Source organism: Podarcis pityusensis (assembly GCF_964106645.2).
Source record: "Podarcis pityusensis genome assembly, chromosome: 5".
Classification (NCBI taxonomy): domain Eukaryota; kingdom Metazoa; phylum Chordata; class Lepidosauria; order Squamata; family Lacertidae; genus Podarcis; species Podarcis pityusensis.
Genome location: NC_138032.1, coordinates 93,156,850 through 93,170,763, shown reverse-complemented (window position 1 = coordinate 93,170,763; position 13,914 = coordinate 93,156,850). Strand labels below are relative to the sequence as shown.

The 13,914-nt window shown below is 46.7% G+C and overlaps 1 protein-coding gene and 1 long non-coding RNA gene across 2 annotated transcripts in view; one reads left to right on the top strand and one right to left on the bottom strand.

Moving 5' to 3' along the window:
- LOC308477303 overlaps positions 1 to 13,914 on the top strand; it is a 266,019-nt gene that overhangs the window by 38,359 nt on the left and 213,746 nt on the right. The gene's annotated exons all lie outside the window — the stretch shown is intronic.
- Positions 3,091 to 5,824, bottom strand: KCNA5 (potassium voltage-gated channel subfamily A member 5). The gene has a single exon (XM_081005549.1). The coding sequence runs from the start codon at positions 5,579 to 5,581 to the stop codon at positions 3,764 to 3,766; it is 1,818 nt and encodes a 605-aa protein (XP_080861675.1). The 5' UTR covers positions 5,582 to 5,824; the 3' UTR covers positions 3,091 to 3,763.

Below are 13,914 nucleotides of genomic sequence, written 5' to 3'. Positions count from 1 at the left end.
TGTTCTTGCCTATAAGATCCCATAGAAAATAACATTAAGACTTTCATCCTCCTCCTTATATCTGTCAATATATCCTTATACTCCTTGTACTTTTGAACTAGAAGCAATAATCCTTATCACAATTCCATTATTAAAACATTTTTGGAGTCGTCAGGTACATCTTTTAAAATACACGTACTGAACCGAGGTTTGTTTTGGCTTCTGTATCTGATTACAAAAGAGTTTTTTCAGGTATAGGGGATTAACAAGGTTTTCTTTAAAATGCATGTAATTCAATATCCTGAAACCCCAGATTCAAAATGTTGCAACTTTAATTATGCTTTGCTGCATGGGATGCACAATTCCAGCCTGACCAGAACAGGAAATAAACTTATCACAAAGAAGAAAGGGTTTGATTCATAGCTTTCAACGTTTCCCTTTTTTTAATGGAAATTCCCTTACTCCGAATAGGATTCCTCGCGAGAAAAGGGAAAAGTTGACAGCTATGGTTTGATTTTCCCAACAAGAAGTCCACTCAATTTAGTTTGAGTCTTGAGCATGTGTCTGCCTCTAATCACTCACCTGCAGGGAGAAAATAATGACTTAACTAGGTTTATTATATTTAATTGGGGGGGGGGAGTTGCCTTCAAGTGACCAAACAGGGGAATTTTGCAAGATTTGGCTTCTTTAGGCAACTATCAATTTGCATTTATGTATGAGCAGGCAGGAATAAACACTGAAGGATAGCAACATTTATGGAGATGAGACAGAATTGCATTTTCAGACATTTTTTGGCTTATAGAATGTAGCCAGTGATAATGCAATTTGAAGGGTCATTGATGCTGAGTGGGGCTTCTCTCCACCTTGTGTGTTTTATCTTATGAAAATCCCCCTCCCCTCAGCTGCTTTTAGGGAAAACATACAGGAATCTTCTCTCCAGGCACAGGTTAAAAGCTTCTTTTCATATTCAAAATGTGGCCTCTGTGGGTGCATTTGTAAGACCAAAAAAAGTCTATTAAAAATCACCAAGTCACGTAGAATGGCAATTCTGCTCCTATTTGAAAAGTTCTGGCCAGTGCATTGGTTGCTTTTATCTCTGAAGCGAAGTCAGGGAGCACCCCAGAGTACAAACCTGAGGGTCAACTTACCCCTTGGCAAAACTGAGGGTTATATCCCACAGTTGTGTGTGTTTGAATTGTCCACACAAAAATAATCCCTGTTTGCAGAGAAGTTTGTAGAGAACTATGCTAGAGAGAAGGGTTTAGCTAAACTTCATTCCTGATAGGCTATCTTCCAATGAGCTGGGAGTTTTGTCTCTTGGGGATACACCCCACCGGTAGCTTGAAGTGGTGGGATCCAAAGAAAGTCTTTTCGTCTGTAACGTAAAAGGTAAAGACCCCTGGACAGTTAAAAGTGACTATGGGGTTGCGGTGCTCATCTCACTTTCAGGCCAAAAGAGCCAGCGTTTGTCCACAGACAGATTTCCGGGTCATGTGGCCAGCATGACTAAACCGCTCTGGTGCAACAGAACACCATGACAGAAACCAGAGCGCACAGAAACGCCATTTACTTTCCTGCCACAGTGGTACCTATTTATCTACAGTAGTACCTTGGTTGGCAACCGTTTTGGATTATAACCATTTTGGATTACTACCATGTCAAACCCTGAAGTGTTGTGTCCCCTTTTTTTGGATTACAGTGGTACCTCGGGTTACATACGCTTCAGGTTACATACGCTTCAGGTTACAGACTCCGCTAGCCCAGAAATAGTGCTTCAGGTTAAGAACTTTGCTTCAGGATAAGAACAGAAATCGGGCTCCGGCGGCACCAGGAGGCCCCACTAGCTAAAGTGGTGCTTCAGGTTAAGAACAGTTTCAGGTTAATAACGGACCTCCGGAACGAATTAAGTACTTAACCCGAGGTACCACTGTACAACCCTTTTTTATTATTATTACAACCAAATGTTTTTTGGAGGCCCCATTGGCGAAAGCGTGCCTTGAGTTACAACCTGTTTTGGTTTACAACCAGACCTCTGGAACGGATTATGGTTCTAAACCAAGGTATCGCTGTACTTGCATTGGCATGCTTTTGAACTGCTAGGTTGGCAGGAGCTGGGACAGAGCAACGGGTGGCAGTATGGTCTAAACCACTGAGCCTCTTGGGCTTGCCGATCAGAAGGTCGGCGGTTCAAATCCCCGTGATGGGGTGAGCTATCTGTATGTACTTGTCTCCTGTGTGCTGAGGTCTTTCTGGCATGTAAAGAAGGATTAGGCCATATGTTAATCATGACAGAATTCAAAGGAGTCTCGGGGCTAAGCTTTCAAGAGTGATTTAAAGCTACCTTGATTCACTTTCTTAGCTAAAGCACTCATTAACAAATGCAATTCAGCATGAATAGTTTTGAGTTAGATATAAACTAACCGTGATTGCCGGTCCTCTTCTATGTTCATTGGTAAAGGGCTGAAACCTTCATTCACAATGAAATGGGAGTTCGACACAAACTCATATGACTTGGTTCCTTGATGCAGCAACAAGAAAAATGATCGAGGATGGTTGTCTGAAGACGTGGCTCAGCTGATTTCACGGCAGGCTGCGTTATCCTAGATGAACAATGGAGTTCTGTGCTTCATAAAGGTAGTCTTGACTCCTGCCATGTATCATTCGGGGAACTTCTGTGCAGGAGACTGCCAAATGGGCCCATTGAAGATTTCTCCATGCTTGTCCCATGCAAAATCGAAGCCACAAGAGCATTGTTTAGATAACTGCATTCGATACTTTCAGAAGCGACCATTCCTGAAATACTGTCAGTGAGACAACCATACAGTGAAAGCACTAAATGGTACTGCCTGGAATCTAGACTGCCAATTCAAAAGGCTTCACATCCTGAACATATTTATTCTCACGCTCTGCTTATGTCATGTCCAGTGCCTTTGATCTGTGGTGCACTTGGATCAAACCTGATTAATAGTAAACAGTTTCTAGTAACAAAACAAAACAAAACCCTTAAAAAACGCCAGTTATAAAGGACAAACAACCAAACAGCAACAGCAACAAACTTTTAAGATTTTTGTTTCTTGGGATAAAAAGCACATCACTGGATTATCAGAAATATTATACAGTATTATATGTATTTATTAAGAAAAAAAATCTGCATTTTTAATAATTTAAGGCTCAACAAGAGAACAAAACCCCAACTCTGACAACAAAATACTTTTCTGCTAGAAGGCTGAAAATACCACATTCACTTCACACACAAGAAAATCAGTTTTGTACTAAAAGGGGGGGGGGGATATATTACTTCACTAAAAGTTTCTAGAGATTTTATGAAGTCATACATCACCGAAAAAGTGCTCTTTTCATCTATAAATATAATCAGACATATAGAAAATAGAAATATTTCAGCTTGAAACTACAGTACCAACAAATAATCCATTTACTTCCCATGGAAAAAGAGGGTTTGGACAAATGAACTGTGCTACATGAACTGTTTCTTTTTTAGTAAAATAAATTATCCGCAAGCAACATCAATTTGCACTTAAACAGCTTAGAAAGCCTCCTAGATAATGGGAGGTGTCTAGCTTAATCTTAGCTGGTTTTATAAATAGATGACAGTCTCATGGGAAGGGGAGAACATTAAAAACCAAAATGAAACAAAATAACTTGCTTTTTCCTGAAGGTTTCTTAAGAACGGCTACCATATTTCAAAAATGAATACTAAGTGACAGTACCATTTAGCTTTCTCTAACAATTCCATCAAGCAAACGTTCTTCCTATTCCCCTTGTCTTACAAGTCTGTTTCCCTGTTGGTATCCAGGCAGAGTGCATAGAGAGATTTTCTGAGATCCATGCTGCTTTTAGCTTTGATGTTGGCCTTTTCCACAGACCCGGTCCCATTGTTAACCCCCTCCGCGTTTTCCAAGTGCACAACGGATTTGTCCAAAGAGTTTTTGCTGGTTCGTCTCTTCAAGTCCCCGGCTGAGCCGCCTTGAGCAGTACTAGACTCCTCCTTGAGGATGGCCTCTCCCTCATGGTCCGTTTCTCGGTGGTAGAAGTAGTTGAAGTTGGAGACAATAACCGGCACAGGCAGGGCAATGGTGAGCACGCCAGCAATAGCACACAAGGACCCCACAATCTTGCCCCCCACAGTGACAGGCCTCATATCCCCATAGCCCACCGTGGTCATGGTGACCACGGCCCACCAGAAGGCATCAGGGATGCTGGAGAAATGTGATTCGGGATCATCAGCCTCAGCAAAATACACGGCACTGGAGAAGAGAATCACGCCGATGAAAAGGAAGAAGATGAGAAGGCCCAGCTCCCTCATGCTGGCTTTCAAAGTCTGACCCAAGATCTGTAGCCCCTTGGAGTGCCTGGAGAGCTTGAAGATGCGGAAGACCCTGACCAGGCGGATGACTCTCAGGATGGCCAAGGACATGGCTTGCTGCTGGCCTCCGTTGCTGCTGCTGCTGCTACTGCTACTGCTGCCCTGCGGCTGCTCCTTCTTCTGCTGCTCCTGAGCCAGCTCCGTCCCCAGCGTGATGAAGTAGGGGATGATGGCCACAATGTCAATGATGTTCATGATGTTCCTGGAGAACTCGGGCTTGCTGGGGCAGGCGAAGAAGCGCACCAGCAGCTCGAAGGTGAACCAGATGACGCACGTGGTCTCGATGATGAAGAAGGGGTCGCTGAGGGTGCTGGGCGCCGTCGGGGCGCTCTCCGCCGTGCCGTTGGGCGATGGGAGCAGGGGCACGCGCAGCTCCCGCTCGTCGCGGAACTCGGGCAGCGTCTCCAGGCAGAAGGTGATGATGGAGATGAGGATGACGAGCACGGAGACGATGGCGATGCCCCGCGCAGAGCTAGAGCTCTCCGGGTACTCGAAGATGAGCCACACTTGACGCTGGAACTCGTGCGCCGGGAGCGGCTTCTCCTCCTCGCGGATGAAGCCCTCGTCCTCGCGGAAGCGCTCCATGGCCTCGTCGCCCAGCTGGTAGAAGCGGATCTCGTCGGCGAAGACATCGATGGAGACGTTGACGGGCCGCCGCAGCTTGCCGCCCGACTGGTAGAAGTAGAGGATGCCGTCGAAGCTGGGCCGGTTGCGGTCGAAGAAGTACTCGTTGCGCAGCGGGTCGAAGTACCGCATGCGCTTCTCGGGGTCCCCAAGCAGCGTGTCCGGGAACTGGCTGAGGGTCCCCAGCTGCGTCTCGAAGCGCAGCCCGGAGATGTTGAGCAGGACGCGCTGCTGGCCGCCCAGGGCGCGCTCGCTCTCCGCCTCCGCCTCCGGCCCCTCGTCGCCCTCGTCGCCCCCAGCAGCCGCAGCCGACGAAGACGGCGGCGGATCAGTGGCCGAGGGGGCCCCCGCCGCGGGCCTGGCCCTGCCCGGGCGGGGGGGCCCTTCCTCGTCGGCCGCCAGCATGGCCACGTCGGGTGGGCGCAGGAGGCCTCGCGGCGAGCCGCGCGCTGCGCCCGGCTCCGGGCAGCCCTCCTTGGCGCCGCACTCGGGCAGCCAAGGGAGCCGCTCAGCCCGGCTCAGGCCGCTGCCGGGGCCATCTTCGCCGATGGCCGTGGCGCCGCCGTTCTCCAGCGTTACCAGCGCGATCTCCATGGGGAGCAGCCGGGGCGGCGTCGGGGGCACCAAGAGACATCGGAGGCGCCCCGCATGCTGCGCCCCGTCCGAGGCAGCCACCTCCCGGTGGGGCGGCGCGCCTCCTCCTGCTGCTGCTGCTGCTTGGGCGCGCACGAAGCGCGCCAAGCGGCAGCCAAACGCGGAGAGGAGGCGGCAGGCTCTCGCTCGCTGGCTCGCCGGCTCCTCCTGACGTCAAGCGAGGCTCTCGCCTTCTTCCCGGGGCGGCGGCGAGGAGGCGGGGGTCCCGGCGGCGCTCGTGTCTCCGGCGCAACCGCGGCCTCGGCAAATGCGCGCGCGCGCGCGCGCCCCCCACGCTGCCACCGCCGCCTGCTAAGCGAAAGCCCGCCCCCCGCGGCGCGCCGGGCCCGACGACGAAGAGCCGCTGCTGCGCGCGTCGGGCGGGACGCGGGAGATGCGCGCGCGGGCGCGCGCCGCCTGGACCTCTGCCTCCGGGTGGAACGAGAGTGCCTCCGGGCGCGCTGCGCAGCGAACGAGGTAGAGAGCCCCGGGGCGCCTCTCTCCAAACGGGTCATCTCCATAGTTCTCCAGGGAGCGCTCCCGGCGCAACTTTGCGCACCTGTTGGGATGCGCGGGGATTCCACTCCGAGGCAGCGGAGGAAAGGGAGATGCGCCCAGGCGGAAGGGGGGTTGTTTTGCTTCGGCAAATACGGCGGCGGGGGAGGGGGGCGGGAGGGGGGCCGGCGGCGGGGGAACTGCGGCTTCCCAGGGATAATGCAAGAGATTATTACTGTTCCCTTGTGATATTACTTTCATCATCCAGCGCACGAGTGGAGAGCGGGGGGGGGGGGGAGGGAGAGGATTATATCTCAGGAAAGCCACACGGATGTTTTGCCAGTACATTTGCAGCAGCAGAGAAATGGAGGCGTGTGGAAAGCCAGACATCTCTGCAAACGCCGCTACCATTTGCCATTTAGGTAGGGCTTCTGTTCTAAGTCTTGCGCATGCAGCAACATCAGAAATCTTTTCCGGTTAAGGTTGGTCCATGTTTTATCTCCGAGACGGGGATGGAGAGAAAGTGGCCGGGGAACCTGTGGCTGATAAGCCCACCTGGTGCGTTTACAGCGAAGGGGCTCGCCTAGTCACGCACAGGATCAACAGAAGCCAAAAGATCTCAGTCTCAGACCTGAGACTCAGAGGCATAGATAGCCCCTTTCATGAACTGGATTTTTTGGGTTTGGTTTTGGCTAAAGGGATTTTACATCAACAGGGTCATATGCTCAATATATGCACCCTAATGAAAAAATTCTCAACAGGCAAGAAACAGCTCTTCTTCCTCCTCCTATATTGGAGGTGCTCCCTTAAACACCCCCACTGGCTCTAAAAGTTTGGTAACCTCTGATGGATACAGAGACTGGAAGCAGTTCATGGCAAATGCACAGAGAATGACCAAAGAAGTATTAATAAGAATGGCCATTGTTTCCTCTTCAGAACAAAGGAGTGAAGGAGCTTTGGTTGGACCTGCCTAAGGTTGTCCTGAATGACCTCAGGTAGTTGTCATTGTCAACTGTTCCTTTAAATGTTTTGGCTTGTTTTCCCACTTCATGGAGTATGGAATCAGCTGCCTTGCGGACTCAGGAGGCAGCAGCAAGGTTGTGGCAGATAACCCACAGGCATGGCCGTGAGGCAAATGGGCATATAATATAATCATAGATTTATGGAGTTAGAAGGGACCATGGGAGTCATCTAGTTCTAGTCCAACCCCCTGCAATGCAGGAATCTTTTGCCCAATGTGGGGCTTGAACCCACAATCCTGAGATTAAGAGTCTCATGCTTCTTTCTATGACTGTCCTGAGATCCTGGTGCAATGTTGCCAAAGATGGGCACTGTTCCTCGTCTTTCCTTTCTTTTTTTTTAAATTTTTTATTAAATTTTCCAACATACATTTATAGTATCCAATCTAAATTTATCACATATTTTCTCTTTTAGACTTCCTTCAACCTCTCTGACAATCATCCATTATTCAAATTTTTAAATACGCATTACCTTTCTTCTGTGCTTCTGATTTCTAGGCTTCTGATTTCTAGGCATATGTTCTTGCCGGCTTCAAAGTCTCTGGCATTTCAAATCCCCCTTTGTACTTGTTTTTATAGTCTTAAGGACTAGAAACTTAATTAAAAGAAGAATCTGCACCAGCTAAAACTTGGGGCACTGAATACAGGTGTTTTTTGTTTGCTTGCTTGAAACCACTTGCTGACATCACACATTCCCAGCTTCTTCTTTTGCATTGTTAGTCTAGAGCAGGGGTCAGCAACCTTTTTCAGCTGTGGGCCGGTCCACCGTCCCTCAGACCATGTGGTGAGCCGGACTATATTTTGAAGAAAAAAATCAATGAATTCCTATGCCCCACAAATAACCCAGAGATGCATTTTAAATAAAAGGACACATCCTACTCATGTAAAAACACGCTGATTCCCAGACCGTCCATGGGCCGGATTCAGAAGGCGATTGGGCCACATCCAGCCCCCGGGCCTTAGGTTACCTACCCCTGGCCTAGATGACCCTTTGGGGCTGTTCTAATGCTACAGTTTTACAATTCCTTGAAATCAAAACCTTCCTCTTTCAGGTTCAGCCTCTCCCATTGCTATTTCCCTATACAGTATTGCAATTTTAAAACCCAGGAATCTAAAACAGAACCTGACTAAACAAAGGGCACTTAATCACCTACCCATCACACTGAGCAGCAAAGCAATAAAATGGGCTCAACCTGTAATCTCTCAGTTAATGTTAGAAATTGCATTTGCTGAATGGAATTTACTTGCAAGTAGGCAATATGGAAGGATGCTATAATATAATGCCTTGCTGGATAATATTCTGTAGAATTAAGTGCTTTAATTTTGGTTCCTGCCAACTGAAGAAAAACTGCCTTTGTGATGCTGTAGGGTAGGTCTTTAGTGTGGAAACAACCGGTGCAGTTTTTCCTGCAAAGATTTTGTTGTGGAGAGTGCTGTGGCCTGGTGTCATTTTGCTGCTGCCTTTGTTGCTGCAATTACTATTTTTGCTGTTATTTTCCCTATTGCCTTTGCTGTTTTTTTGAAGTTGTTTTTGTATATTTTGTTATCATAATTTTGAAGGCCACCTCCAAAGGGTGGGGGGGATAAAATGCTCCAAATAAAGAAAATGAAATAATAAAACCTGCTCAGCCAGGCTCTTCTGGGCCCCCACCCCATAGCCCGTTGCAGAAAACTCCTGGGTCACTCTGCAGCGATATTTTCAATCTGTCTGGCATCTTCATCAAGCCATATCATTCCCAATTTCCTAAGGATTAACTCATTTCCCTTTAATGCAAAACGTTGCCCTCATATTTCAAATCTGCCCCAAAGATACAAAATATCCCTGCGACAGAAAAAAATTTAATTATGTTAAATGGTTGACATTAGTGATTATTTCCTGCCAACGTAGTCCTTTTGATATAATTTTCTTCCAGCAATTTAATACGGTGTTAGTGGCATCTAAGGTTACAAGCTTGCAAAAATAATCGGTGTAGATTATTTATTGTTGAGAACTGGAGGTTACCTTATGAGGGGAGGGGGGGTCAAGAGTCACCCGTGGGGCGTGAGAAACTTGCAGGTACATCAACTGGCCACAGAGACAGGAGCTATGAAACTGCAGACGTAGCTTTATCTCTGCCATTCTATGCAACCGTATTTTTAAACCAGAACTGCTGGGGATATTTCTTCATGTTTCTTTCTCTTTTTTTGAACGAGAACTAGGAGCTGCACTCCTGCTCATGTTGCTCACCAGCCCACCCTACCCCCTCTCCCACCCTATGCCAAACAACCCCAACCCCACACACTAACCCCTTAGACCTGTCAGTTTGCATTTCTTAGTACAGAAAGTACTGGTTTGATGTGCAGAGATCTTTCCTATTCTATTTAATTCAAGAGGGTTCTGGCAGCTTCTCTGTGTGAAAGAAACAAGCAGAAGGTTCATGATATTTGGGTGATTCCTTCAGAGAAGCTGATTGCAGCTGTCTTAAACTGGTTCTCTTAACTCTTTCTGTCAAGGGCATGCTGTCTATAAGAAGCCAGAAGGAGCCCGGGTTTCACTTGCTTTCTCTGTCTCTTTTCCTGTCGGTGTGGTGTTCTGTATATAGTGTTAAGGTTTAGTCTTATTATAACTTATTGTAAGTTTAAGTGAAGTCTGCTGCAACTGGATTTCTTATGGACAGCGCCATTCCTGAATGTACTGGATTTGTGACCATTATGCTCATTTGCCTTCAGTTGGTACAAAAATGGTATTATACACCTGTAAGGTTCTATCATATTACAAAATCTGGAAGTAAGAATTGTTGGAGGAAATGTGGAGTGATGGGAACGTACAGTCATATGTGGTGGGACTGTCCATTAGTTAATGAATTTTGGAAACAGATTGGTATAGAAATATCGGGAATTGTGGGTTGGAAGGTGGGAATATCTAAATTAATGGTTCTTATTAGTCTGAGCAGCACCGAGTTAAAAACAAAAGAGGAATATAAATGGGTAAAATTGATGGTAACTGCAGCCAGACAGGTTATAGCGAGTAATTGGAAAAATGCAGAAGAGCTAGGGGTGAACCAATGGAGAAAAAAACTGAATAATATTATAATTTTAGAATATCTAACTGTGAAGATTCACAGAATGAAAGGGTTTAAGGTCAGTGAGAAAGAGGAGGATTGGTTTGAGAAGATATTGAATTATTTGGGTAGGTTTGAACAATTTGGGGCAATTAAAATGTTAAAAGTTAAATAAACCTTGTGGATGGAGGAGTATTAATGTATATAAAATTGTACATATGGTTGATTTGAATATGTTATTATTGATTATGTATACCCAATGTATCAGTCACCTGGGGAGTTTCACTGTTTGTGTTTTGGTGTTTTGTGTCTTGTTGGTACAAAGATTTTTTTTTTTTTTAAGTGCCTTAAGTAGCAGAAAAGCTCTGCTGGATGAAATATTAATTGTCTCTGGTCTATCTTTTGGGAATCCTGCAACGTGCTTAAGTTTTTACTCTGCTAACTGTACTCTGGAGTTCTGCTCTGGATCAATATTGAGTAGAATTCCACAACAAGACCAGCAACGAGAAACCTTTCTGGCTCCCACTCTGAGGACTAACATTTGACAGGTGGGTGGGGCAACCCACCTATCAATCACATGGCATTCTGATGTCACACGGTGGACAGGTGCTGCTCCTGCCCGCTGTCCAAATCAGCAGTTGAAATGGGGAGTGTGGGAAGGTGTAGTGGGAAGGTGGGAGTGTGGTGGAGTGGTTAAGAGCGGTGGACTCGTAATCTGGTGAACCGTGTTCGCTTCCCTGCTCCTCCACATGCAGCTGCTGGGTGACCTTGGGCCAGTCACACTTCTCTGAAGTCTCTCAGCCTCACTCACCTCACAGGGTGTTTGTTGTGGGGGAAGAAGGGAAAGGAGATTGTTAGCTGCTTTGAGACTCCTTTCGGTAGTGATAAAGCGGGATATCAAATCCAAACTCTTTTTATTGCAAACACTTCCCTACACTAATTTCAGCCACTTCATCTTCTCCCCCTTGCATGTCAGAGGTGCAAAGGAGAAGTGTGGGGGTGGTCACAAAAGGCTCAGGCCCCCTTTCCACCTCATGCTGCTGCCCCAGCCAATGTCATAGAAAGTGGTCTCGGCCAGAGGGGACAGCACAGGAAGGAGCCACTGGATGGGGGATCGGTGGCAGCTGCAGGACTGGGTTGGCCACGCCAGTTGGCTGCCACTTCTGGCTACCTTCCCCCACCCTGCGCTGCTATTCCTCCCAGACTGACTCTTCATTCTGGGCAGAGGCTGAGGTAGCACAGCAGATGACCAAGCTAGGTGGCAAGGAGGAAGGTGGCCAGCAGGAGCACCAGCCAGCCCGCAAATCTGGCTGGCAAGTGGAGGAACCAAAAGAGCTTGAGGGAGCTGCTGCAGCCTGTTCTATGTGGGATGTGAAACACAAGAGCAGTCAAGTACAACATTCCTAGAGTGAACATGTTTACACATGGGGAGGAATGTTTGTCCAGCCAGCAGGTAAACTTCCTGTTTCCTTCTGGGCTGGGACAGACTTCCTCTGCGTGTGACTGGAGGTGGGTGTGGCCTCACCTGCGCAGGTAATGACAAAAGCACAGGGCAGGGCAGCCATCTCTCTTTCATCACATGCATCGAAGAAACAACATCTACTGAGCCAAAGATGCCCTCTTGGCTTCCAGCCAAGAGAGGACAAAGGGACTGTCTTCTTTGAGATAGATTCCAAGTGTATGTTACTTCATTAAGCTAAGTCTGCCTTCTGGGATCTGATTGTGAACAGAATGTGAGTAAACTCTTTTTATACTTTTGTAAAAGACTGTGTTGTCTCTTATATTTTATGAGGGGAAAAAGGGGAAAATACCAGAACAGTTGTTATAGAGGCTTTAGCGAGCCTGAGCAAACTCATCCGTTGCAAAGTTTAAAATAAGGGGAATGTTACTCTGCTGAAATTGTGGAACTTGTTAACACAAGTTGGATAAGGATATAATCAGACAATATATCCTCTCCTGCATCCCTGAACATTCCCACATTCTAGCTGTCCTGCTGTGGATCACCAGGGCTTCCCTTCCAGCATCTCCTTCTGTGGCCAAGCAAACTGCAGTGTAACTACAGTCTTACATTTTTATTACATGTAAAGATAGATTGGGGGCATTCTTTGCAAAGGGCTTAATTAGAAAGCAGACCTACAGGTTTAAAAGATATATCGTCATCATTTTGGGAGGTCTAAGGGGAAATCAAATGTTAACAGTGGGACTGCGTCAATGTAAACATGCTGTTCAGAGGGACTTACTCTCAAGTAAACACACTGAGAAATCAACAAAATGATTCAGCGAAACCAAGTTGGGAATCCTTATTTTTGATGTAATCCTTGTTTCTCTTCGGCCCCAGTCTAATGATAGACCCTCTGAGTGTCCCTATTTTCCAGGAACGTCCCTGATTTAGAGAAGCCATCCCGGTTTCTGATTTGATCCCAGAATGTCCCGCTTTTCCTTAGCATGTCCCGATTTCCATTGGAGAAATGTTGGAGGGTATGGTGTTATTATCCAACCCCCAAGCCACCTGAAGGCAATCCTCTATAGGGAAGTTTTTTTAATGTTTAATATTTCATTATGTTTTTATATACTGTATGTTGAAAGATGCTCAGCATGCTGGGGGTGACCCAATAAGATGTAAATACAGTGGTAAATACAGTGGTACCTCAGGTTAAGAACTTAATTCGTTCCGGAGGTCCGTTCTTAACCTGAAATTGTTCTTAACCGGAGGTACCACTTTAGCTAATGGGGCCTCCCGCTGCCGCAGCACGATTTCTGTTCTCATCCTGAAGCAAAGTTCTAAACCCGAGGTACTATTTCTGGGTTAGCGGAGTCTCTAACCTGAAGCGTCTCTAACCTGAAGCGTCTGTAACCCGAGGTACCACTGTAGTAAAATTATCTTTATGGAATGGGATGTCCATATTTTCATTGGAGAAATGTTGGAGGGTATGTAATGAGGAATGCCTGTTCATCTGCTGTAGTGCCTCTGCATGTTGAATAACTTTCTGGGGTATCTTTTTAAATAAATAAAAAATTCTGCTATTGTACAGTTGAATTCCTGCAGAACACAACAATATGAAGTTGGTTTTTTTAATGACACAAGTTTATTTCATAACATGATAGTGTTTAGATTCATTTTAATTTCTTTTCTTCCAGTTATGCTTCCCCAATAAAAGATAATTTAAAAGATGATTTGGAAAGTTAAACAGCAGCTGGGGGGGGGGGGCTTTTACATCGGCTGAATCACCTGTCCCACTGTACTGCATTCAATTTTAAAATATCAATAAGTGGGATTTTAATTTCTGCTTTTTTCTTCCTGCAGGAACACAATGGTGCTCCTGCAGGAAGGTTTCAAAATATCAACAACAAGCTTTAGAGGAACATTTAAAAAAGAAAACAGTGTGTGAGGAGACTCGGCAATAGTCCATAATCTAAAATCTGTGGCGCAGAACCCCCATGAACTGAATTGCCAGGACAATATGGATTACAACTAGGGGAATTGGCTCAATCTCCCCCCCCCCCCCGCAGTATATTTTAGGGCACCCTGTTGATTCACACAGGGCAACCATGAGGCCTTGAGCATGCCCTAGTCCCATATGTGGGAATGTTGAGGGTGGCAGGAGAGGATATATTGTTTATTACTATCTACCCTAACTTGCGCTAGCATGTTCCTTCAATTAGCAGGGTGTGTTCCCCTTCTTAAAAGGTAAAGGGACCCCTGACCATTAGGTCCAGTCATGGCCGACTCCGGGGTTGC